This window comes from Sceloporus undulatus, chromosome 5 (genome assembly GCF_019175285.1).
Source record: "Sceloporus undulatus isolate JIND9_A2432 ecotype Alabama chromosome 5, SceUnd_v1.1, whole genome shotgun sequence".
Taxonomy (NCBI): Eukaryota; Metazoa; Chordata; class Lepidosauria; order Squamata; family Phrynosomatidae; genus Sceloporus; species Sceloporus undulatus.
Window position 1 is genome coordinate 191,206,923 of NC_056526.1, and position 26,998 is coordinate 191,233,920.

The 26,998-nt window shown below is 45.6% G+C and overlaps 1 protein-coding gene across 2 annotated transcripts in view; it reads right to left on the bottom strand.

Moving 5' to 3' along the window:
* The window catches only part of HSPA12B (heat shock protein family A (Hsp70) member 12B), a 43,238-nt gene extending 17,801 nt beyond the window's left edge, over positions 1 to 25,437 (bottom strand). The window contains exons 1-5 of one of the 2 annotated variants that reach the window (XM_042470426.1): positions 25,206 to 25,437; positions 14,935 to 14,992; positions 3,472 to 3,572; positions 3,135 to 3,259; positions 2,315 to 2,501 (exon numbers count right to left, since the gene is read on the bottom strand). In XM_042470426.1, coding sequence (XP_042326360.1) covers positions 2,315 to 2,501; positions 3,135 to 3,259; positions 3,472 to 3,572; positions 14,935 to 14,992; positions 25,206 to 25,322 — 588 coding nt within the window. In that variant the 5' untranslated portion in view covers positions 25,323 to 25,437. Of the gene's footprint in view, positions 1 to 2,314; positions 2,502 to 3,134; positions 3,260 to 3,471; positions 3,573 to 14,934; positions 14,997 to 25,205 lie in introns of both variants that reach the window. The other variant, XM_042470427.1, reaches the window with a different exon arrangement.
* Positions 25,438 to 26,998: the final 1,561 nt, after the last annotated feature.

The window sequence follows — 26,998 nt, forward strand, 5'->3', positions numbered from 1 at the left end:
AGTGGTTTTGTTGGTAACTCCCTGGAAACTGCACCAAGTGCAGTTGGGGGAGATGTGAACACCATGAAAATAACCTGGTTTCACACTGAGTTATTTTTGTAGTGTGAATGGGACCTAGGATTCTATGATTCTACCCCATGTGCTGGAGGACAGGTCCTGGAAAAGGAGGACATCTGGTTGCCCTGGCCAGGGTGCTCTTTTGCATTGCACCTTCCTTCACTTTTGCTTCCATACTCTAGTGCAGAGCTAAATATTTTTGCTTTAGGCTCTCAGCTCTTTATTGCAGGCATGGTAACTTTTGCAAATCTTCCAAAAGATCATTTCTCACTTGCTCATAAAAACTTAATGTAAATACAGCTGGATGGGATCCTAGCAAGGGGCCCTCCAGTCTCAGATTCTGTTCTCATAGGGCCCAACACATGCGCTCTGCCAAGAAGTGCAAGGAAAGGACTGTGATGTGGAATTCTTCACAGGCGTGAGATGTGCCTTGTACAAACAGATCACAACCAGCCCACTGCTCCAGGCTTCGTGTTATCCGAACTCGTCTGACCTTTTCACATATGGCTGAGAGCTTTGAGGATGACCAGATGTCCTCCTTTTCCAAGACATAGCCAGCATTTCAACCTTATGTCCAGGAGGGATTTCAAAATGTCCTCCATTTCAAACATAGCTAAGAAGCACGGAGGTGCCTTGTCCTCCTTTGTGGTTAGGGCATCTGATCACCCTGAGGATGACAGCTAAGCCTCCCTCCATGGAGTGACTTCTTTGGTTCATCCCAGGCTTTGGAGTTTATCACACGAAGGAGTTTATCCCATGAACATCCCAGAAAAATCATGTAATTATGCAAAACGATTTTGCACAATGTCGCACCATTAAAGTGGTCACAAAGAAGCATTAACGCGCACCTTTTCACTTTCGGTATTTCAGCAACAATGCATTTCTGATATCACGTTATTTGCTCAATTGTGTGGAATAATCATTTGCGCAATGACTCGTCATTTTTGCTTTATTTGCAGGATGCTTTAAATGCACTTTAATCTCTCTTTAACGCCAATATCAGCCCCGGTGTGATAAATTCCATAGTGACAACACAACAGGCTGTGGAGATGTTAACTTTTGGGCTGCAGCTAAAACTCCTAGAATTGGCCACGTTGGGGGATTATGGAAGCTGTAGTCCAAAAAAAGCTCCATGGTACAGTTGACTGAAACTTTGTGCTTTGCATTTCAGATTAGGAGCGATATTGTCCAGGTGGTTTCACATCCTCTGCTTCTCTAAAAGTGCCATTCTTAGTGGACAAAGAGATCTTGCAACACCAGTTTGAGGCGAATTGAAAGAGAGACGTTGGTAGCGTGAGCTTTTGCAGACTTGAGCTACTACAAAAGCCCAAGCTATCAATGGTTTTTTGTGGGTTTTTCGGGCTATGTGGCCATGTTCTAGAAGATTTTTTTCCTGACCTTTCGCCAGCATCTGTGGCTGGCATCTTCAGAGAATGCTTTGCCTGGAAAAATTGGGTGTGTATATACTGTGTGAGCCTGGAAATGCAGGAGTGATTTGCATGTGTCTTGTTCAGTTTTGATGGCCGGCCTCAGGCTGGGAGGCTAATGCAAAGGAGGATTAATGTCTACTAACTGGTGATCCTTATCTGCTGGGAAAGCCCCTGACTCTGAATGGTTTCTCATTTGCATTTGCTCAGTCCTAATATTGCTATTCCTCAGGACTGGTAGCCAAATTTTGTTCACTTTAAGGGTTTCTTCTTTCCAGTTGAAATTATCCAGGTGTTTGTGGATTTCAATGGCTTCCCTGTGCATCCTGACATGGCAGTGGTTGGCATGGTCCAGAACGTCAGTGTTTTCAAACAATATTTTATGCCCGGGATGGTTTGTGGCATGTTCTGCTACTGCTGATTTTTCTGGCTGGCCCAGTCTGCAGTGTCTCTCGTGTTCCTTGATTCTGGTTCGCACACTGTGTCCGCCTTATCCACGGATTTACCAAACTTTGATTTTCCATTTTATATAAGGGACACCATTTTGCTATGCCCTTATATTTAATGGGACTTGAGCATCCACGGATTTTGTTATCCATGGGAAGGGGAGGTCCTGGAACTGAAATGCAGCAAATAACAAGGACCCAGAGTAATTTCGCAGTGCAGATGCAGCCTAAGGCTTCCCTCCAAGCCATGACAGTTAAAGCAGTATCAGACTGCATTGATTCTGCAGTGCAAATGCAGCCACAGCTAACGCTAAAGCGGTGTCAAACTACATCAGTACTGCAGTGTAGATGCAACCTAAGCAAGCAAATTTCAGTGAGACTCACGCTGGTGCTATGGATCTTCATCTTAAACTTTTCGAAGTACAGCCAGTCTCTTGCCTCATCGGGGTCGAGATCGTGGTAATAATCCCTGGCGGTGTAGCCGAAGCTGTGGAAAGTGCCTTCGGGGGTCAGCAGAAGGCTGGTGGGGGTCTTCTGGTGGGCGACTCCGGGATCGCCTCCTTCCCATTTCCTGTAAAGAAGGAATCAGAAGATGAGCTTGGTTCTCCCATTTGAAAGCAAGCGTGGTCACACTCCAAGCATTGAGAGGCCATTTCCAGCCCTCCCTGAATTTTTGGCAGTGGTGCCATGGCCATTTTGTCCGAACCAGACGTAAGACTCCAACAAGGGGAAATCACTTCCCTGTGATTTGGAGGAGACATCTTTCTCTTGCTTCATGGTACCCCCCCAAAAAAATTATGTTCCTGAGATAACTGAAAAATTACATTTTTTCCCCAATGTGAAGTCGAAGGTTTTCACAGCCATCATCCATAGTGTTTTCTGGGTTTTGGGGGGGCTATGAGGCCGTGTTCTAGAAGAGTTTTTCCTGATGTTTGCCAGCAGTTGTGGCTGGCATCTTTAGAGAAAGATCTCTGAAGATGCCAGCCACAGATGCTGGCAAAACATCAGGAATACATTTTTCTAGATCACGGCCACATAGCCCGAAAAACCCGCAAAGAACTATCCCTCAACTACTTGAGCATCCAAGGAATACATAGTAGATTTCTGCATTGGAGGTAGGCAATTTGAAGGATGAATGTGTGTGTCTGTAAGAAAGAGGCAAGGAAGAGATGCATTTTGGAAATATCCCAGCTCCGGCAAATACCTCATCATGTGAATGGCCTCTGGGTCAGTGGCGAAGCTGAAGGCGTAGCCGCTGGAGGTTGTGCCAAAGTCAATGGCCACCACCACCGAGAATGGCGTGGATCGGCGTGTCCGGATTTCATTCCGCTGGAAACAAAAGGCAGAGATTAAGTAACTGATGGAGGGCCTCTCCAACTATGATTACTGTACCTCCACATCAGCCTTCCATATCCATGGATTCAGGCATCCACGGCCCCAAAACCTACCCTCAACTTATACATGGGGTCAGCTTATAGTCGCATATATATGGTACTCTGAGACAGCATCCACTTCTTGGGTCACAAACCCATTTTCCTTACCGGCGACTGAGAAGGCGTGAGAGGAGCAATGTTGCAGCTTTCGTTAAGAAGTCCTGGGGAGTTTGGCGGAGATGGAGTGTGGGACCGTTCACCGTTTGCACCTGGAAAATGAAAAGAAACAGAGCTGTCCAAAGGCTTATAAGCAACTTGTCTCCCGGTCACTCAGGAGAACTGAGGCTGCATCTGCACTACAGAAATAATCCCATTTGACACCCCTTTAACTGCCATGGCTCCATCCTACAAAATCAAAGGATTTGTAGTCTGTTGTAGCACCAGAGCTCTCTGACAGAGAAGGCTAAATGCCTCACAAAACTACAACTCCCACATTTCCATAGCATTGAGCCAGGGCAATCAAGGGGTGTCAACATGGGTTATTTCTGTAGTGTAGAGGCAGCCTGAAATTCACTTCAAGACAGCCAGGAACAGGGGAAAAAAGGGATAGAAACAAACAAATAAACAAAAAATACCCCCCACAGATCTCAGAATTCCATAGCACTGAGTCCTGGCACTTAAAGCGGTGTCAAACTGCATTATTTTCTGCTGTGTGGATGCAGCCTCTGATTTAACTATGACTGTATCATAGAGTCTTCTTGACAATATGTGTTCCAAGGAGTTTTGGCATTGCTTTCCTCTGATTTCCAGTGATTTTCTCCAGCCAACCTGCTCCTACCTGTGTTTGAGGTAGAAAAGAGCGCATGGAAATGCTCTGGGCATTTGCTTGCTGACCACAATTAACAATAATAATATACTCTATGATTCTGAGGACAATTCTCTAGAAATGTAGAAACAGCCATTGCACCAGGGGATAAGACGCAGATGCTGGCATTCAGCAAAAGTGTGCTATAGCACCAGCACTGAGTGTGTAACTATGTATGTGCAAATTTGCACTCCTGTCCTGAAATGGTACAAGGGCTTAGAAGGAAACCAGCATGGCGTAATGGTTTGAGCACTAAGACTCTGGAGACTGGAGTTTGATTCCTGGCTCAGCCATGGAAACCCACCGTGTCACCTTGGGCAAGTCGCACTCTCTCATCCTCAGAGGAAGGCAAAGGCAAACTTAACAAGAAAACCCCACAATAGGTTCACCTTACAGTCGCCGTAAGTCGGAAACAATTTGAAGGCACACCACTAAGGAAGAGCTTTACTATTTGACCATGCTGGCTGGGGGAATCTGGGTGCTGTGGTTCAAAAACTGAGCCCTTCCCAGATTCTGATTTTTCATGGGAAGGAGCTGATTGCACCTTTGCAAAAGGGAGCTTAGTTTGAGACAAGTCATGGGTCCCCCTTCTCAGCCCAATGCATAAAGTGATGCCCATAGCAGCATGGTGTAGTGGTGTCAGCATTGGAGTATGACTCTGGAGACCAGGGTTCAAATCCCCGCTCAGCTATGGAAAACCAACTGGATGTGACTTCTTGCAAGTCACACTCTCTCAGCTTCAGTGGAAGGCATAAATAATAAAAAAATAAATAATAAAAGCTTTATTTATATACCGCCCTTCGAAACATCAGGGCAGTTTACAACAGTGCAAAATACAATACATAAAATACATGAAATAACACAGCAAAAACCAGAAACAACAGTGCAGTTAAAATAAAACTCCTGCCAGGTCTTCAATGCTGCTGGTAGGAGAATAAGGGGGGGGGGGGGGAAGGGCATTCAAAGGGAGGGGTCAGGGGTATGCCTACTTGAAGAGGAATGTTTTTATCCCCTTCTTAAAATGGGCCAAGGAGGTGGCCGAGCGGAGCTCAGTGGGCAGCGAGTTCCAGAGGGTGGGGGCCATGATGGAAAAGGCCCTTTTAGAGGTATTAACTAATCTGAACTCTGGAACTACTAATAGATGTTGCCCTGTTGATCTGAGTGTGTGGGGCGGATTGTACGGAGAGAGGCGGTCCTGTAAGTACCCTGGGCCCAAGCCATTTAGGGCTTTATAGGTTATAACCAACACCTTGTATTGCGCCCGGAAGCGAATAGGCAGCTAGTGAAGGTCTTTTAAGACCGGTGTTATATGGCTGGCCCTAGATGTGTTAGTGACCAGCCTCGCCGCCATATTCTGCACCAATTGCAGCTTCCGGGTATGGTACAAGGGTTGCCCCAAGTAGAGCGCATTGCGCTCTGGATTCAAGCTGAGTCTGTTTTCCCTCATCCAGCCCATTACTGACTCCAGACAGGCCACGAGAGGAGAGATGCCATCCCCAGTCACTGCATCAGTCGGAAACATAGAGAAGACTATTTGGGTGTCATCAGCGTACTGATAACCCCGCGCCCCATGTCTCCGGATGATCTCTCCCAGCGGTTTCATGTAAATGTTAAATAGCATGGGAGACAGAATGGCTCCTTGAGGGACCCCAGATATAAGGACCCTCTTATCGGAGCACACGTCTCCCAGCTGCACCATCTGGAACCTCCCAGAGAGGTAGGATCGGAACCACTGGAGCGCAGTGCCCCTGATTCCCACCTCTGCCAGGTACTCCAGAAGGATACCATGGTCTATGGTATCGAAAGCCGCTGAGATGTCCAAGAGCACCAACAGGGACACGCTTCCCCTGTCGATGCCCAGACGGAGATCATCGACCAAGGCGACCATGGCCGTCTCAACCCCGTAACCCGCCCGAAAGCCGGTTTGAAATGGGTCTAGATAATCCGTTTCATCCAAGATCGATTGGAGCTGGATCGCAACCACCCTCTCGATCACCTTCCCTAAAAATGGCAATAGCAAAACAGGCCGGTAATTGTTGTGCATCAGGGGGTCGAGGGAGGGCTTTTTCAACAAAGGTCTTACAGTGGCCAATTTTAAATTAGATGGAAATTGCCCATCCCTCAGAGATGTATTAATTATCCGGTGTAACATTGAAGTTACTACCGGTCCCCCCTGAGCCGCTAGCCATGAGGGACAGGGATCGAGAGAGCAGGTCGTCTTCCTAATGCTCCTAAGGATCTTGTCCACATCCTCGGTACTCACAGACTCAAAGTGATCCAGTATAACTGAATCCATGGAAGCTCTGGACACCTCTACTCTGGTTTCTACTCTAAGACTGGCATCTAGACCTTTGCTTATCCGAGAGATTTTATCCGCGAAGAAGTTGTTAAATTGGTCACAGCAGGCCTTTGATGGTTCAAGAATAGGGTTCAGAGCAGGAGGGAGCTGAGTTAGCTCCCTCACTACCCTGAACAGCTCTGCCGGACGCGACTCCGCGGACGCGACACGTGCACCATAGAACAAGTTCTTAGCTGCACGTATCGCCTCTCCGTAGTCCTCCAAAAGGTGGTCTAGGAGAGTCTTGTCGGATAAGCGTTGGTGTTTCCGCTAGCGGTGCTCTAGCCGTCGCAGAACCCGCTTCCTTGCCCGGAGATCTTCCGTATACCAGGGCTTCCTTTTGGAGGCAGTTCTGAGAGGGCGCTTGGGAGCGATACTGTATATAGCCCTGGAGAGATTGGTATCCCAGATGTTAATCAGGGCATCAACAGAGTCGCCGTCGGTTCCAAGCGTATACCCCTCTAGGGCTTCTTTGAACCTTTTGGGTTCCATCAGCCTTCGAGGGTGGACCATCCTAATAGGTCCGCCACCCCCGGGAGGGATCTGGGTAGACGCCTTGATTTTTGCCTCCACCAGGAAATGATCCGTCCATGACAGGGGGGAAATATTAATTATTTCCGCCCACGGAATTACCATGTCTGTACAAAAGACCATATCAAGTGTATTACCCGCAGAATGCGTAGGCATGGCAACCCCCCCTCTGAATAAATCTTGCCAAGAAATCCCCCTGATAGATGAAGTCGAAAGCTTTCATGGCCGGCATTCATAGTTTTTTGTGAGTTTGTGAAGAGTTTATTCCTAATGTTTTGCCAGCAAAACCCCCTGATAGAGTTGCCAGGAGTTGGAACCAACTTGCAGGTATGCTATCACAGTTCTGCTTCAGACTGGTATCTTCAGGGGGATCTGGAATGGACCCCCCCCAGTCATCCCAAGGAGGTTGGCAGCCATTGCCCAACCTCATGCCATGCAAGCTTAATGAGGCGGCCTGCCTTCCTCTCGTGCCACCAGTGCCTGGACCACACGCCAATCCCCCTCCAGACGCCACACATGGTCCCAATTAGGGGCTGGAGCTAATGCCTTGCTCTCCCTCCCCAGACAATCCCCAGCCAAGCCCACGTATGGCCTCTTCTTCTCCACTGACATGATCCAGCTGCCTGGGCTGAAGAAAGGAGGTGGGGTCGGCTTTCACTTTATCAGGGCCAACATCTAACGCCCCATAACAGCAGCCTCTCTTAGAAATGGGGGCAGAGAAGGGAAACAAAATTGAAAGCAAAATCCCATTCCTCTAGTCTTCTCCTGATTTCTTAACTGCAGTCTCCATTCTGATCAGTGTTTGATCCAAAGTACGGACTTGACCTAAGTCTGTTCAAAAGGATGCCCAGTATGGTATCACTCCAACATCCTGGAATTAAAGACACCCGGTCCTGTCTGGTTTTGGAAGCTGGGCAGGGTCAGCCCTGGTTAGGACAGCTGGACTTCCTTATCAATGGACTCTTAATTCACCGTTCAACCATCCAAGGCTTGAAAAAACAGCTGCCCCTTGGAACTCAAGGGGGATCCACTCTGGACACCCCCACGAGTTCCAAAACATGCACATATTCAAGCCCCATAGGCTTGAATGGGGCGTGTGCCTGCAGAGCGCACACCATGGGTACAAGTCCCATTGAGATTAATGGCGGTTGCCCCTCTGCAGATTTTCAAGTCCGCAGATTTCAAGTCTTGGAGGGGTGACTCTATTAAACATATATACAGTGGGACCTTGATTTTCCTATTTTATATAAAGGACATCATTTCATTATGCCATTGTATATAATAGGATCACCGCTATGCCACTTTGGCTCTTAGGATCGCCATAAGTCAGAAACGACTTGAAGACACACCACCACCACCAGAACAACAACAACAACAACAACAACAACAACAACATCCTTTTGTGCATTGAACTCCATTTGCAGCAATTGAAGTAAACTGAGGAGGAAGGGGGAAAGTGGGAGGAGGAAAGAGAAATTGGGGCATTTTAAACGCAGCTGAAAAAGTGGGATGACAGCAGCTTAACTGGGACTGTCTCAGCCAAACTGGAACAGTTGGAGGGTATGCTATGGCACATTGCCATTACAGGTATATTGCAATCATAGCCCTCCAACAGTGTTGTGTAAAAGGGCGCCTTGTGTGTTTTAAATCCCACATTGGCCATTCTCAACAGTCAGCCTAAGGCCTGTCAAGACCACCAAGAGAAGGAGACAACTTTGCAAGGAGTTGCTTTATTTCAGACACTGGCTGAATGCGCCAAGAGTCGAGTTATCAGTTAAAAGGTTTCTCTTATGAGCCAAGGATTCGCTTTTTGTCCTTTCTCCAAGTGCAGCTCCTGGGATTAGTCAGAGAGATGCTCAAGGTGAAGAATCAATGGCTGGAATGACATGGCATCATGGGCCCTTCATCTGTTCCCTAAGTGAGTTTCTCTGTCTCCGATGGCTGTCGTGTTAATATTTCATTGCATACAAAAAGGGGAAAGGAGACCAGGAGATAGAAAAGAAAGCTACATGGCAGGGCCGTCGCTCCTGATGAAGGTCCGTCTCATGATTGGGGAAGAAGGGAGGGGAAGGAAATGAAGGAGTGAATGAGGAGCCCTCTTTAAAGAACAAATAGTTGCTGTGCTATAGACTCAGAAGAATGAGCTCATACAGCCGCATCTCTGGCAAACAAGATGCAACACAAAACGATGCTCAAGCACCAAGCAAACAAGACCATTGCAGGTGTAAATAATAAATCAGCCAACAAGAGTTTTGCTGAGATCTGATACCGATGTAGTATAAATGTTTCTGTGCAGAGTTATGCATTCATGGTGCTATGCAACCCACATCTTGAATGGCAATGTTGCACAACCAGGGTGACTACATTTTTCTTGAATGTCCTACATTCTACAGTGCCTTGTCCTCCTTTGCGATTATGACATCTGGTCACCCTGTGCACAACCAAACCAAGGCACAGTGTACAAAGACATGCATGTGTAATACTGTATATATGTTGCATTGTTATTTGCTATGTGCCTTCAAGTTGTTTCAGACTTGGACCGACCTAAAGGCCAATCTATCCTGGGGTTTGGTTTGCAAATTTGGTTCAAGGGGATGTACCATTGCCTTCCCCCAAGGCTGAGAGTGTGTGACCACCAAGATTTAATAGATGAAAACCAGACATATGTGGTCAAGCAGCATCAGAGGGTGGTCAACATGGCAAACGTTATTAAAGGACAAGCTAGGAGAGCTTCCAGCACTTTGCTTTTGCCTGAGCTTCCTGGAAAGGGCAAGATCCCACTCCATCCTTTCCTCTTTCCCCCGTTGAGTTAACTGAGTGCAAACTACTTTTGCCCTTTGAAGGCAGTTTGAAGCAACTGAAGTAAGGACAAAAGTGGGAGGAAGAGAGGGAAACTGGGACTTTTTAAAAGCAGCTGAAAAAGTGGGATGGCAAAGGATTCTTCAAGACTGTTCCTGCCAAATTGGGACAATTGAAAGGTATGTTAAATTTGCCCAGGAGAGGGCAAAAACATGGCAAGACTGCTCTCACACCCCCTTAGAGGTTGTCTGGGGGCAAAGTTTCTTTTTTTTAAGGGGGGCATGAGGCAGGGGGTATCAACCCCCCCCCAGGATCTCAATGGGGCATAATGTGGCCCCCCTAATCTATGAGGAGAGCCAGTATGGTATAGTGGTTTGAGCGCTGGACTACAACTCTGGAGATCAGGGTTCAGTTCCCTGCTCAGCCATGGAGACCCATTGGGTGACTTTGGGCATGAGACACACACTCTCGGCCACAGAAAAGCCTGTGAAAGGGTTGCCTTAGGGTTGCCATAGGTCAGAAATGACTTGAAGGCATGTAACAACATCAACAACAATCTACAACACTGGTCCACCACATTCTAGACGGTGTCACAGACTTGGATCCTTATCCTTTCCAAGTTCAAGGCTGCAGTCCTGTGAATGACTTACAAGCATGTAAGTTACTCTATGGAAGCTGTAGGACATTTTGATGCATTGCACAGGATGCTCTCAGCCTCAGGAGAAAGCAATGGCAAGCCTCCTCTGAACAAATCATGTTAAGAAAATCCCATGCTTGGCTCACTTTAGGGTTGCCATAAGTCAGAAATGACTTGAAGGCACACAACACACACTCACTGTTGCCGTTAAGTTTAAGATCATGGAAACGAGTTGTCAATGGGGGGCTGTTGCAGATGTGGATGAACATTTGGCTATGAATTCAGGTGTACCTTCCCTTGTGCATCTATTTGCATACTTGGTTCTGTAGTGCTACTTTTCCACACCAGATCTGTGTAACACAACCCATGTGGAATTCACCACACATACGAGTTTATCATATGGGTGGGATCCTGCGCAAAAACTGGATTTAAAACGGACAAAAACCATAAAAGCAGTTTGATTTTCAGACAACATCTGACATTAAGCAGGACAGAAAGTGGGGAAAACCCACAAAAGCAGGTTGTTTTTCAGACGACGTCGGGGTTAATGAGCATTAACGCAACATTAACATGGATGGAAAGTTGACAAAATGAGCTGCTTTTTACTTTTGGTTTTAAATCCCATTTTTCAATGAGATTTGGGCAGTTTGTTCCTTGTGATCAACTCCATAGTTTTATGATGTGCAATCTCAGTGCAACCAAGATTTAGGCTTTTTTAATCATCTAGCTCAAGACGTGATAATCATGCTGCCCTCTAGATATAGGACTGCGGGTCCCATCAGTCTTGGCGATGAATGCTGCCAGTTGATATCCATCTAAACAGTGGAAATAACACCGTTTGACATCACTTTAAGTGCTGTTGCTCCATCCTATGGAATCCTGGGGTTTGTAGTCCTACACCGTCTTTCACCTTCTCTGCCAAAGAGTGCTGGTTCCTCACAAAACTGCAAATCCCAGACTTCTGTAGGATGGATCCATGGCAATTTAAGTGGTGTCAAGCTGCACTATTTCTAGAGTATAGATGCACTCCCGGAGGGCTTTGTGATGCCTAACCTTGCTTTAGATGCTCCTCCATTTCTTTAGAATTCAGGAATGTCCCACGGTTGGAGCTGCCAAGTCCAGCGTCAGTACAAAAACATCTTATCTTTTCCTTGGGATAGGGCTCCACCCGGTACTTGAGAAACAGTGAGGTAAACATGCTGGAGAGCTGCATTGGGAGTGGAGAGGCTGGCGGCGGACATGGAAGCTCTATATGGATTCAAAAGTGACGATATATGCTCCCACAGGGCTTCCAGGTTTGATCTGGGGTGGACCTCATATCTTTAATCTTGAAGCAGAACAAAGTACTGTAAAATTGCATCAAATAGGGTGAGAGTACCTGTTTTCCATCACCTTTCATTGTTCCTATTTGACCAGGACAGTTCCTATTCAGTCCCTCTCATTCCACTTTTTGAGCTGATTTTAAAATGTCCCAGATTCCCTCTTCTTCTCGTACTTTTCCCCTTTGTCCACAGCTTATTTCAGTTACTGCAAACAAAGGACTTTATCACATGGGGCCCATATTGTCACCATCCTGTGATTAAAGCGTTACATGACTAAAGCGTTAGTGTAACGCTATAGCGCTACAGCATTTCACACAGATCAAACAATAATGCAATAATAACATTTCTTGCCGCTTCAACAACAGATTTTGCTCGACGTCATGTGAAATCGTATACCACAATTGTGCAATTATGGTGGGATTATTGCAGGAGCATTCCCTTTAAACACCCTATTTCCCCCATGTGATAAAGTCCAGAGTTGAAAGTGCAAAAGCAGTTTGTATGCTACTCAGTGGAGAAAACGGAGAGAAGGCAGCAGAACTTTTCCCTTCCCTGGAGGTTCTGCAAAAGCAATCTCCTGCAGCCTCTCCTAGCTTAAGCGTTCATCCTCATTTGTTAAATGGTGTTGCTTGGCTGCATGTGTCCTGCTTTTTCCTTGGGAAGTGTTGGGGAGCATGCTTCCAAACGTCAATTTAAAACCACAACCATTCCCTCTCCGCATGGCTATTGCCTCCCTGCTGAAGAATTAAGAGAGAGGGCACGAAGTAGTCCTCACCAGTTCCATCCTTGGCACTTCTGCACCTATTTACCAGATTTTTTTTTAATTGGGATCCCAATTTCCAGAATGTGAAGGCTTCAAAAGTAACTTTTCCAAGCTCTGCTTTTTGCCGTGCACCAGGTTATTCGGTGGTTCCATAGGGATGTTTTAAAGAGATGCAATTTCATTGCAACAGAGATATTTTCTTTCTTTAAAGTGTGTTTGATAGCATCCTGGAATGAACAAGGAGGGTTTAAGTGGAACACGATACCCTCCAACGTTTCACAGAGGGAAACTGGAACATAGGACAATGGAGCAGAGGACAGAATAGGGGAATTTCAGCACAGAATAAGTAAAGAGATAGTAGAGGAATACCTTGTTAATCTAAATGAATTTAAGTCTCCGGGACCAGATGAACTCCATCCAAGGGTATTAAAAGAACTGGCAAATGTCATATCGGAGCCATTGGCAATAATCTTTGAAAACTCCTGGAGAAGAGGAGAGATCCCAGCCGACTGGAGGAGGGCAAACGTTGTCCCCATCTTCAAAAAGGGGAAAAAAGAGGATCCCAACAATTATCGTCCAGTTAGTCTGGGATCAGGAAAGATTCTGGAGCAGATCATTAAACAGAGAGTCTGTGAACATCTAGAAGGCAATGCCATCATCACAAAAAGTCAACATGGGTTTCAGAGAAACAAGTCATGCCAGACAAACCTAATCTCTTTCTTTGATAAAATGACCAGCTTGGTAGATGAAGGGAATGCTGTGGATATAGTATATCTTGATTTCAGTAAGGCCTTTGACAAGGTTTCCCATGACATACTTGCAAACAAGCTTGTAAAATGTGGGCTAGACAAAGGAACTGTTACATGGATCTGTAATTGGTTGATCGGCCGAAGCCAAAGGGTGCTCAACAATGGCACCTTTTCATCCTGGAGAAAAGTGACCAGTGGGGTCCCACAGGGCTCTGTCCTGGGCCCAGTGCTATTCAACATCTTTATCAATGACCTGGATGACAGCATTAAGAGCATACTTATCAAATTTGCAGATGACACCAAATTAGGGGGAATAGCTAATACCCCAGAGGACAGGATCAAGATTCAAAATGACCTGAATAGACTAGAAAGCTGGGCCAAAGCTAACAAAATGAAATTCAACACGGAGAAATGTAAGGTATTGCACTTAGGGCGGAAAAATAAAATGCACAGATATAGGATTATGGGGGAGACCTGACTGAATGAAACTACGTGTGAAAGGGATCTAGGAGTCCAAGTAGACCACAAGTTGAACATGAGTCAACAGTGTGATGCGGCAGCTAAAAAGGCCAATGCTATTTTAGGCTGCATCAATAGAAGTATAGTGTCTAGATCAAGAGAAGTAATAGTGCCACTGTATTCTGCTCTGGTCAGGCCCCACCTGGAATATTGTGTCCAGTTCTGGGCACCACAATTCAGAAAGGACATTGAGAAACTGGAGCGTGTCCAAAGGAGGGAGACTAAAATGGTGAAGGGTCTGGAAACCATGCCCTATGAGGAACGACTTAGGGAGCTGGGGATGTTTAGCCTGGAGAAAAGAAGGTTAAGAGGTGATATGATAGCCCTATTTAAATATTTGAAAGGATGTCATATTGAAGAGGGAGCAAGCTTGTTTTCTGCTGCTCCAGAGAACAGGACCCGGAACAATGGATGCAAGCTACAGGAAAAGAGATTCCACCTGAACATTAGGAGGAACTTCCTGACAGTAAGGGCTGTTCGACAGTGGAATGCACTCCTTCCTCGGAGGGTGATAGAGTCTCCTTCCTTGGAGGTCTTTAAGCAGAGACTGGATGGCCATCTGTCAGGGATGCTTTGATTTGGATTTCCTGCATGGCAGGGGGTTGGACTGGATGGCCCTTGTGGACTCTTCCAACTCTACGATTCTATGATTCTATGATTCTATAAGTGGCCAAACAACATTAGTGTGTGGTCACAACTAAAATAGTTGTTACAATGGAACTAGAAGATGCTGCAGCCTTTTGCTTTTACCTGAGACGTCTGGGAAGGGCAAGATTGGTGGTTCCCTTCCTGCAGAGTGAACTGAGCGCAAACTTTTGCACTTTTAAACTCAGTTTGCAGCACCTGAAGTAAGCCAAAGACGAAGGAGGAAAGTGGGAGGGAGATAAAGAAACTAGGACCTCTAAAAGAAGCTGGAAAAGTGGGGTGAAAATTAATTTTGGGACTGCCCTTGTCAAATCAGTAGATTTGGAGAGTATGGAATAATGCCTGCTCTTTGGTTTCTCTTTGAAAGCCACTTTACTATGCCCAAAGTCTGCATTTTCCAATCATTATCACACCTATCATGAATGGGTACAAAAACCCCAGCCTTTGATCCCAGATTTCTTACCAATTTGGAGAGTGTGCATCGAAGGGACGAGGAGCGTCGACATCTTCACATTACCTTTCTAGCTGAAAGACAGGGAGAACATTTTGTTAAAATTGTGTTCCACTGAAAGCACCACACAGAAATGGTTTAATTGATTTTAAAATGTTATATTTATGTATTTAATATTTTGTATTGTTTTTAAATTGTATTGTTTTAGACTTGTTATATTGGGAGAAAGGTGGGATATAAGAAAATAATACTAATACTACTAATAATAATGCCACCAGAAGAGTTTGCTTTCCCTGGGAGATTCTGAGTTGTTTGTTGTTGTTATTATTTTATTCATTTATATTCTGTGTTCCCTCTCTATATTGGGACTCAAGGTGGCTTACAGATGATTAAAACCACAGCAAATTAAAAACATGCAAAAACGTTGATTAAAATAGATATAAATGTTATTTTTAAAAGAGCAATCAATCCACAGGATTAAATCCATTTAGAAATTCATTATAATACCGGATGATAACTGGCTGTGTGCCTTCAAATCATTTCCAACTTATGGCAACCCTAAGGAAGCCTATCATGGGGTTTTCCTGACAAGATTTGCTCAGAGGAGGCTTACCTTCACTGTTGGTATTTTAAACATAGGTATCTTCTCCATTAGATTTATTCAGAACAAGTTTGCATAGAACATATTACCATTGCCTTCCCCTGAGGCTGAGAGTCTGTAACTTGTCCAATGCACTGAAGGCAAAAACAAACCCATCTGAACAAATCTGCTGGGGAAGTTACCTATGGGTAAAATACCAACAGGACTCCACTGTGAGAGTGTTTGCCCTCCCTAAATGGTTTGAGCATTGGCCTATGACTTTGGAGACCAGGGTTCGAATCCCCACTCAGCCATGGAAACCCACCTTGGTCAAGTCACACTCTCTCAGCCTCAGAGGGAGACCAAGGCAAACCTCCTCTGAACAAACGTTGCCAAGAAAACCCTGCGATAGGTTCGCCTTTGGATTGACATAAGATGGAAATAACTTGAAGGTGCGCAGCAACATCAACAATGCACATTTCCACAGAGCATGACAATGTTAATTATTTATTTATTTATTTATTTATTTATATCCCACTTCTCCAAACGATCGAAGTGGCTTACACTAAAAATATCCATAAATACAATGACTGCATGTTTCCTTATATCCCAAGCCCTTCCATCCACAATAAAATGCAATTAAATTATTGGACACTTGTGAAAACAATTATGAAAACAGGGGCGAGGCAGTTAGGGCAATTGTCAAATGAATAAATGCAAGGATCTTAATCTGGAAAGGCCAGCCGGAAGAGATATGTCTTGACGGCCTTTTTAAAGCCATCAAGGCTAGTCGTATTTCGAATCTCTTCCAGCAGATGATTCCATTATTTGGGAGCGGCGGAAGAGAAGGTCCTCTGGGTAACTGCAGCCAGCCTAGTTTTAGCTAGTTTTAGTTGTTATGGCCCCTAGATATCATCAGATCTAGAAAGGAGCACAGAAGGAGACGCTTGATCCATGGCTCTGAGGAACGTATTAAAGAACGGAGACTCCACCATCAAGATAGATCCACTGCTGCCCAGTTTATCAGGCCCTGGGGATAAAGCTATGATTGGAAATTGGGGACAGTCCACACCTATTTTCCAGGCAGGCTGTTCCTAATCCCGAAAGCCCCAAAAGGAAGGGTCTTTCCAGAATGCAGCTGCCAAGCTTTTCCTGAGCAGGAACCGTTTCCGCAACAAGGCTGCGCTATGAATAGAGAGGCAGGAATGGGTGGGTAGGTGATGGAGAATGGACACTGGGATATCAATAGCAAAGATCTACATTAAAGCAAATGCTTACTACGTTAAAAAGCAGGGTACCAACCCAACTGGCCTCCATATCTTATTCTATGGGTCCTCAGGATGCACTAAAGAGGTCGCAGCGGGTGCATAGCTTTTTGTGGGGCTTTTGGGCTCTGTGGCCATGTTCTAGAAGAATTTATTCCTGACATTTCAATACACAGATTAACATGATAATCACTCCTCCGTACCTAGGGTCACACAGTATATATATACCCCACTCTCTTCCATGCCAGCATGGTTTTTTGTAGGTTTTTCAGGCTATGTGGCCATGTTCTGGAAGAGTTTATTGCTGATGTTTCGCCAGCATCTGTGGCTGGCATCTTCAGCTGGTGCATAGTCTAAAAATCCTGCATCAAGCATAGCATCACTATCTGCTCAAGGACAGAGCATAGCTCTCTGCTCATGGAGCTATGTGGTGGTTGCACACTGTGACTTCTGTACTGAATAGCAGTGCAGCACAATTGATGTGCAACCTATGGACATGGGTGCCTTCATTTGTAATGCACAATATGTATGGATATCCACATACAATCATGGTCAGTGCACATGTGCATCCATGTTCAACATACATAACTCAACACATGTGCAGCTCTGCATCGAAAGCCTTGAACAGAATATAGCCATTTCACAGCAGCCTCAAAGGAAGGCGATGACTGAGCAAATTATGAGAACCAGTGTGATATAATGGCTTGAGAGTTGTACTGGGACTCAGAGAGATCAGGGTTTGAATCTCTACTCAGCACCAGAAACTGACTGGGAGACCTTGAGCAAGTTGCTCTCTGTCAGCCTCAGAGCAAGGCAAAGGCAAACCTTCCCTGAATGCTAAACTCTGAGAAAGGGTTGCCATATGTCGGAGCGGACTGAAAGGCACATTGAAACAACAATTCATCAGTGTAGTACATATTAAGTCTCCCTCATCCGAAATGCTTAGGACCAGAAGTATTTTGGTTTTGAGGTATTGGATTTTGGAATACCTGTATTTGTACATAAATACAGAATGAGATACAGTGGGCCCTTGGTGTCTGCTGGGGTTTCTTTCCAGGACCTTCTGTGGATAACAAAATTCATGGATACTCAAGACCCATTAAATATAATGGTGTCATAAATAGTGTTCCTTATATAAAATAGCAAAAACAAGGTTTGCTTTTTAGAATATAAATACGTGTGTGTGTGTGTGTATAATATTTTCAAGCTGTGGATGGTTGAATCCGTGGTTAAAGAATGCGTGAATATGAAGAGCCGACTGTATCTTGGAGATGAGACCCAAGTCTAAGCACAACATTCATTTATGTTTCCTACACACCTTTTACACATAGCCTGAAGGCAATTTTAGATAATATTTTTAAGAATGTTGTGCATCCATGCCACAAAGTTTGCAGAAAGCAGAGGTGTCACTATTTCAGCCACCCGTGAAAAAAGTTTTGGGGTTTTGGAATATTTTGGGTTTCAGAGATCCAGATCAGGGAAGGTGAATGGAACCTGGATGGAAGCAGATTTAAGAGAGAGAAAGAATGAATTGTCCTGATCATTTCTCCTTCCATTTTCTGGTCCCTTCTCCCTCCCTCCCTTCTGCCTTTCATATGAGTCTTTCCTCCTGGACTCCTGGTAGTGAAAGTATTTTGTTTCAGATGATGTAAAAGGCAAAGCGAACACAGATTATAATTTCCATCTGGGGGGATCAAAGGGCACGGCTGCAGAGAGAACCACAAACGTCGGATTGGCGCAAGCGCCTTCGCTCCAGCCCAGCCACCCCTCCGAAACCGAAAGAGAACAAGCCTCCATTTTGAAAGGGAGCCAAATGGAACAGTCCCCTCCCATCATCACACACTGGCCATTCCCCTGCTTTTTTCCCTTGTCACAGTTTTCAGCATGCAAAGCATTTTGCAGCAGGCCTGGCCTCATTTTTGTTGCTGTTGTTGCTTTTCACCCCTTTCTCCCTGAGAATCTGGGTGATAAGACTTTTGTCTAAGTATAAATGGTTGACTGTCTAGATTCAAGGACCAGGAACAAACTATTACAGGCTGGAACAGGGGAATGGGTTATCTTTTGGCAACAAAAACAAGAACAACACAAAGTGGCTAAATATTGCAATTGTCCCAAGGTTCTTCCAAGGAAAGGAGAGCTGCCTGAGAGGAAAATACTCCACTCAGAGCAAAAATAAACCACAGCTGTGGTTGTTGTTGTCATAATATTTATTTGTATCCCGCTCTTTTCCCAAAACTGGGACCCAGAGCAACTCACAATATGAAAAGAACAGTACAATTACTGTTTCATTGCATCAAGAGGGTGAAACTGGAATCTAAGACCTATCAGGAATGCTTTAGGGAGCTGTAGACCCATCCATATTTCAATGAAATTGGGGCTCATATGGCCAAGCAACACCAGAGTGTGGACAATATGATAAAAGTGGAACACATTGTTCCCTGGGAGAGTGGTGGAGTCTCCTTCCCTGGAAGTCTTTAAACAGAGGCTGGATGGCCATCTGTCAATGAGGATGCTTTGACTGAGAGTTCCTGCACGGCAGAATGGGGTTGGACTGGATGGCCCTTCTTGGGGTCTCTTACAACTGAATCTATGATTCTAAGTTATTGATGAAGAAGAACAAACTAGAAGAGGGTGCAGCAGTGTGCTTTTGCATTTGAAACTCAGGGGCTCAACAGACTGGCCACTAAGGCCAGCCTGGGGGCAGGGTCAGGGCATGGCATTCACATGACACACATCCTGACTCCGCCCCTGGGCCAGCGTGATGCCACAGACCTTCCACATGATGCGCAGCATCACGGAGCTCCTCTGGCACTGCGTCTACATGATGCAGTGCCAAAGGAGTGCGGAAAAGGTGCATGCCAGTGGCTATGGTGCCCTTTCCGGGGCGCAAAAAAGGAGCCCCCCTTTTCAGCTCCTTTTTGCATTGTGGAAAGCAGAGATTGGGACCGTAACATGTAGCTGTCGCAGCTGTGATCTGGCACTAATAGGGGCAGTCTGTTGGGCCCCTTAGTCTGCAGCAATTGAAAGAAGGGCAAACAAGGAAAGTGGGGGGAGGAGACAGAAACTGGGACATTTTAAAAGCAGCCAGGAAAGTGGGAAGGCAAGGCAAGGCAGAGGATTAATCGGGACAGTCTGCGATCAATATCACACTTGTTATAGTGCTATTATTCCACTGCTATGGCTGCATCTTGTGGGATTCTGGGGTTTGTAGTTTGGCAAGATACTAAAGTCTCTGGCTGAGGATTTTAAATGCCTCTCCCGATCGAAGCGGCAAATCCCAGGAAGAAGCCATAGCAGTTAAAGTGGAATAATTGCACTATACCAGTGTAGTGTGATATTCAGCTCTCACAAAGTGGGACAATTGGACAATATGGAGCTGGGTATGTTTATCTTGGACAAGATCGAACATGTTGTTGTTGTTGTTAGGCCTCCAAGTCATTTCTGACTTATGGCAACCCTAAGGTGAACGTATTGTGGGATCTTCTTAGCAAGCTTTGTCCAGAGAAGGTTCGCCTCTTCTCCTTCCCTTGAGTCTGAGAGAGAAAATTCCATGATAGGTTCACCTTGGAGTCTCCATACATCAGAAACCATGTGAAGGCACACAACACACGCAATCCCTTCCAAGTTCTAAGTAGACCTGACCCAGCTTCTGTGGCCAGATGGGAACTGGTACCTTCAGTTATTTAGGTAGTACTTTTCCTGTTAAGGTCACAAAATAAATCCATTTGTACAATAGTAATGAACAATTCCCAGTGTCTTTCCAGGTCTGTGAAGGGTTTGCAACTCCAGGCCCTCCAACATTTTACAAATGAGAACTGGGACATGTGGGGCCAAGCAGCATCAGAGGACGGTCAAAATGGCAATAGTTATTAATGAGAACGATCACCCGTGGATATAGGAACATAGCTAGGAGAGGCTGCAGCAGTTTGCTTTTGCCGGAGGCTACTGGGAAGGAAAAGATTCCCTCTCTCCTCTCCTTTTCCCCTGCTGACTTAAAAAATATGTTTGCACTTTGCAGCAATAGAAGTAATAGACAAAGGAGGTAAAGTGAGAGGATGAGAGAGAAACATTCGAAAAGCAGCTGGAAAAGTGGGATGATAGAGGATTATTTGGGACTCCCTGCAAAATTGAAACAGTTGAAGGGTTTGCAAATGATGGCAATAGAAGGGCTGCATCTACACTGGAGAAATGATCCAGTTTCAGCCCGCTTTTGCTGCCATGGCTCCAGGCTATGGCAGCAAAAGCAGACTCAAACCGGATAATTTCTCCAGTATGGAAGCAGCAAAGTAAACCAAAGCCCAGAAGTCTGAACCAAAGAACTACTGTGGGTACAGGAACATAGCTGTTTTGCTTGTGCCTTTTATGACTCAATAAGGTGGAAGTGGTGAAGGGGCCTCCTGCTTAGATTTGCTGAAATACAAATCCAGAGTATGGATGTGTTACGTGCTGAACTACAACTCCCAGAATTGAACAGATCTTTTGGGAGCTGTTCTCCTTAGTTTTGTGTAGTGGTTTGGGCATTGGACTGGAAGACCAGAGTTTGAATCCCTGCCCAGCCATGGAAATCCACTGAGAGCCCTTGGGCACATCTCATTCTCTCAGCCTCAAGGAAAGCCAATGGCGTTCTGAATAAATCTTGCCAAGAAAACCCTGTGAATAGGGTCGCCATAAATTGGAAACGACTTGAAGGCACACAACAATAACAGCAGCAGCAGCAGCAGCTTAGGCAAATACTGGGTGATACCTCCATGGTTAGAAATGCTCAAAGTGAAGGGAGTTCGTGGTACCTGGAAGTTTTATAAAGGCAAGATATTGAAGGCATAGTTGCAAACAATTCCAAAGAGGAAGAAAAGCGGGAAGTGTCTAAAAGAACCAGGATGGATGATGTACAAAGAACTTTCCGGTGAGCCGAATGTAAGAGACAAGCCTATGATACCACTTTATGTGCTATAGTTCCATCCTATGGAATCCTGGGAGTTCCTGTTTTACAAGGTCTTTAGCCTTCTCTGCCCAAGACGGTTGGTGCCTCACCAAACTGCAAATCCCAAGATTCTGTAGGATGGAGCCATGGCAGTTAAAGTAGTGTCAAACTGCATTATTTCTACAGTGTAGATGCAGCCTGGGAGTCCATGAACCAGTCCAAAAATGGGCACTCAGTCTTTTTTCTTCTAACGTTACCAGCCAAGATAATATACTGTGCTTGCATAACTTAAATCAACACTTGAGCAGAAGGAAAGATGGCTCTTTTCACAATCCCAGTGAATTGCATAGGAAGTTAAAGGCCTTAGTGAAGTCATAAGCAAGAAACAATTTGAAGTCACACACCACCACCAGTCCCCAAATAGCAGATGACATCTTGCTAGGAGAGGTTGCATGCATCCTCTCTTTTCCCCCCTGCTAAGCTGTGCATGCTTATGTTGCCTTATTCATGAGGTTGTAATTTTTGGCTATGCTTTAACATCTGTATTGAATTCACAGTCTTGTATGCAGAGTTCTCCAACTGTAACTCATTGCACATGCAGTTGTACATTCTTGGATGGAGCATAACTGCTTTTCAGTTTTCAGTGCCTTTATAATCACTAGGCTTGTAGAAAGAGCCCTTGCTTCCCCCCTTTGTACCACCGAAGAAAAAGCAGATTTTCAGCAGAAGAAAGATGTAGCCCAGTTACTCCTGTATTACTCTTGTGCAGATTTAGGCTAAGCAAGCACAGTATAGGGTCTTAGCTGGTAATGCTGGGGGGAAAAAGATTGAATGCACATTTTTGGCATGTTTCAGATATTCCCACAGTGCTTCCACACTGTAGAAACAATGCAGTCTGACATCACGTTAAGTGTTGCAGCACCATCCAGCAGAATTCTGGGATTTGTAGTTTGGCGAGGCCCCAGCACTCTTGGGCAGAGAACGCTAAAGACCTTGTAAAACTAGAACTCCCAGGATTACAGAGTATGGAGCTATAGCACTTAAAGTAGTGTCAAACTGCATTATTTCTACAGTGTAGATGCACCCCCAGATGCACAGGCGGGCATTAAAGTCAATGGTACTTGCCATCCATGGATGCTCAAATCCACAGATGACAAGCCCACTGTTTGGGAGCGTGTACTGAATATCCAAAGGTAAAAGTAAATTCTAATGTGATTCTAGACGACATCAATAGAAGTACATTCAGTACCCACAGATTCTGCATCCACAAATTCAACCATCCATGGACTGAAAATATTATTTAAAATTTTTTTAAAAATCAAACCTTGATTTTAACATTTTATAAAAGGGGCACTATTTTACTGCCTCACTGTTTATAATGGGACTTGCACATCCATGGGCTTTGGTTTTTGGGACCAAACCCCAGCAGATGCCAAGGGCCTACTGTATAGTGTCTATAAAGAAAAGTAGTAGTGCCACTTGATTCTGCTTTGGCCAGGCCTCACCTGGAATAATCCTGCATCCAGTTCTGGGCACCACAATTCAAAAAGGATGTTGAGAAGCTGGACCAGGTCCATAGGATGTGGAACCAAAATGGTGAAAGAACTGGAAACTATAATGCCCTATGAGGAGTGGCTTAGGGAGATGGGTATGTTTATCATGGAGAAGGGAAGGTTAAGTGGGGACATGAGAGCCATTTTAAATATTGGAAGGGATGCTGTATTGATGATAGAGGAAGCTTGTTTTCTTCTGCTCCAGAGACTAGTAGGACTCAGAACAATGGATGCCAACTACAGGAGAAGAGAATCCATTTAAATACTAGGAAGAACATCCTGATGGTAAGAACAGTTTGACATGGAAGACGCTGCTGCCTCAGAGAGTAATGGAGTCTCCTTCTTTGAAGGTTTCCAAACAGAGGCTGGATGGCCATTGGTTGAGATGGTGTCTTCCTGCATGGCAGAAGTGGGTTGAACTGGATGGCCCTTGGGGGTCTCTTCCAACTCTGTGAATTCATTCAATGACATCTCCCCTTCATTAAAGAGTTCTTGCCTGTTTTATACATTCCATGGGTAATTAATTGGAAGAACAACTATATCCGGGTTCCACCATGATTCAAATGAGTGTTGCTTTAAGATTCTATCATCTCAGAAAAGCTTGGCTTCTGGTTATGATAACCAGGAGGTATGAAGCCACTTTTCTGTGACACTTTGAGGTCAAAACAAGCATTTAGCAGCTTCTATAGTACATGGTGGAGTCAGGGTAGCATAGTGCTTTCAGCATCGGACTATGACTCTGGACACCAGAGTTCTACTTCTTGCTTGGCCATGGAACCCACTGGGTGCCCTTGGGCAAGTCACACACTCTCAGCCTCAGGAGAAGGCAATAGCAAACCTCCTTTGAAAAAGCTTGCCAAGGAAACCCCATGATAGGGTCTCCTTAGGGTCGCCATGCATTGGAATTGGCTTGAAGACATATGACATACACACATAGGACATGGTCCACCAGGCATCAAGAGACACAAGCCTCTTGAGGTGAGACAAAAAGTGAGAACACAAGGGCTCTTGCCCCATGGCTTTTAGCCCAAGATTGCAGCCTTGGGTTCAGTGCAGCTCCGCTCTGGGCCCACAACAAATGCCAACTCCCAGAATTCCAGAGCCTTGAGCCAAGGCAGTTAAAGCAGTGCCAAACTGGGCTATTCCTCCACTGTGGATGCAGCCAGAGTTTGGCTGGATTATTAGCACTGGGCTGGATCGTGTCCAGAGGGGAAGAGAGAAAAGAGCCCCATTAACTGATCCCTGCTTGTCTCCTTGATGTCCAGTGAACAGAACAGAAAAATCCCATTTGCTCTATTGTTTTCTCACATCTGCAGCCCATGTTCAGGAAATTCCCAACACCTGGAATTCCGGCTGCAGAAAGAAATGAGTCAGTTTGTGCAAGCGATCAAGACATCTTGGTTTGCCTTTCTCCTCTGCCCTCAACTTCAGACCCAGCATTGCTTAAATCTGCACCCCTTCATCACCTCAACATCCACTCTGAAGACACTTTGCTCCTTGAGTCTTTTTTTGTGAGTACTTTACCCCTTACCCAAATCTCTTCTTCCCTTCTCAACCACCTTAGGAGACAGAATAGCATGCACAGAGAAGATGACCTGAATGCCCCATGCACCCCATCTGAGCAGAGCATGACCTTCCTCTACAATAGGGTTGCCAAACACCTCCAGATGTTTTGTGCTTTAACGCCCGGAAGACCCAGCCAGCCTGGCCAACTGTCAGGAATGCTGGAAGTTGAAGTCCAAAACATCTGGAGGACCAAAGTTTGAGAACCACTGTGCTACAGCACCTCTAAACATAGCATGTGCTAGCCCACCATGTTCATGCCAGGAGTACAAGTGATGCCAGCTCACTCATGTCACCTTTGTATACGCAACATCCTTTGTTTGCCCTTGGTATGTGCTGAATTCTTCCAAGTACCCTCCTCTGGCCACCTTCTAGATTTCGCTGGCGAGAAATCGGCTCACCTTGGATGCCTGGTGCGAAGAAGGAGCTGACACGTCCCGGATGCAAGGGAGAAAACTATGCCTTCCAGTTGTGCTGTTCCAAGGCGTTCCTTGTCCCTGCCAATGTCCCTTCACCATTCCCCACAAGGCCTGACTTCTCTCCCTTGTGTGCCAAGGACCATCCCCAGAGGTCCTCCACCCTCCTTGCCTCCTTGCTCCAGCCGAACATCCAGTCTCAACTCTGCCTTTCTTTCTGGTTTCCTGCAGTGTGTCTCCCCTCCCCACCCCCTTATCCTGGTCCAGCCCAGCTCTGGCTCTTTGTCAAACTTTTGCAAACTCAGCTGCAGATGTCCACCAGAGAAAGGAGGGGGGAGAGCCGGAGAAGGCGAAGGAGGCCCAGCCTGCCATGCTCTCCTCCTGTGGGACAGCAACCTCAACTCCTTGGCTGGCCAGGAGCCTTCCTCCAGCAGCACATCACCCCATGCAAGGAGGTGCACCACTCCCTCTGGATTCCTTTGCAGGAATGTGCAAGATGCTCAGAGCAGACACAACATGTACAAGGAGGGTGGGGGAGAGATCTCCCCCTCCTCAATGCGGGATGTTCCAGAAAGATTTATTTCTATTTTGGGGAGGGGGGTAGCAATGAGCTAAGAGCAGAGCAGAGCAAAGGTAAGCTTCAACCTGTGGCTGGAAGAACCCTGCAGATTAGTCCCAGCTAGAGTTTGTTATTGTTCGGTGCCTGCCAAGATGATTCTGAATTATGGCGGCCTTATCATCTGGGGGTTTTCTTGGCAGGATTCTTCCAAGAAGTTTTTTGTGGGTTTTTTGGGCTATGTGGCCAAGATCTTTCTCTGAAGACGCCGGCCAAAATGCTGGTGAAACATTAGGAATAAACTCCTCTAGAACGTGGCTACAGAGCCCGAAAAACCCACAAAAAACTATGGATGCTGGTCATGAAAGCCTTCGACTTCATATTCCAAGGAGGTTTGCCATTGCCTTCCTTGATAGCTGAGAGAGAGGGTGACTTGCCCAAGGTTGGCCAGTGGGTTTCCATGACTAAGTGGGGATTTCAACCCCAGCCTCCCAAAGTCCTAAATACCTTCCATATTTATGTTTATTATATTCATTGGTATGCTGCTTCTCTCCCAAAACTGGGACCCAAAGCAGTTTACAATCTAAAAATGTGCAATTAAAAACTTACAAAAAGTTGAAGGCAGCAAATCCCATCTAATCTTGGAAGGTAAGCAGGGTCAGCCCTGGTTAGCTCTTGGATGGGAGACTGCCAATAAATATCAAGTGCTGTGGGCTGTATTTCAGGGTAAGGCAAAAAAACCAAAAACAAAACCCACCTCTGAGGATTGCTTGCCTAAGAAAACCCTGTGAAATCCAGTGACTGGAAAGTACATGCACAAACAGGCCTAAATATACTAAAGCGTTAGGGTACCAGCTCTCACCTGATCTTGGAAACTAAGCAGGGCCAGTTGTGGTTAGTGGTTAGATGGGAGATTGCCAATCAGCAACAGGTGCTGTAGGCCATGTGGAGGAGGAAGCAGCTGACAAAACCACCTCTGAGTAGTCATTGCCTAAGACATTCCTATGAAATTCATTGGGTCACCATAAGTTGACAGGTGACTTGAAGGCGCGCGCACACACACACAATCCTGAAGTACTAGACTGTGTCTATGCAGATGGGAAGACCCATCTTACCCTTGGGACTTTTGGATCTGCAGGGAAGATGAGCTATCCACATAATTGGCACCCACAACGGCAGCATCTTCTGCTCATTCAACACCCATCTTATTGAGTGTTGGTGC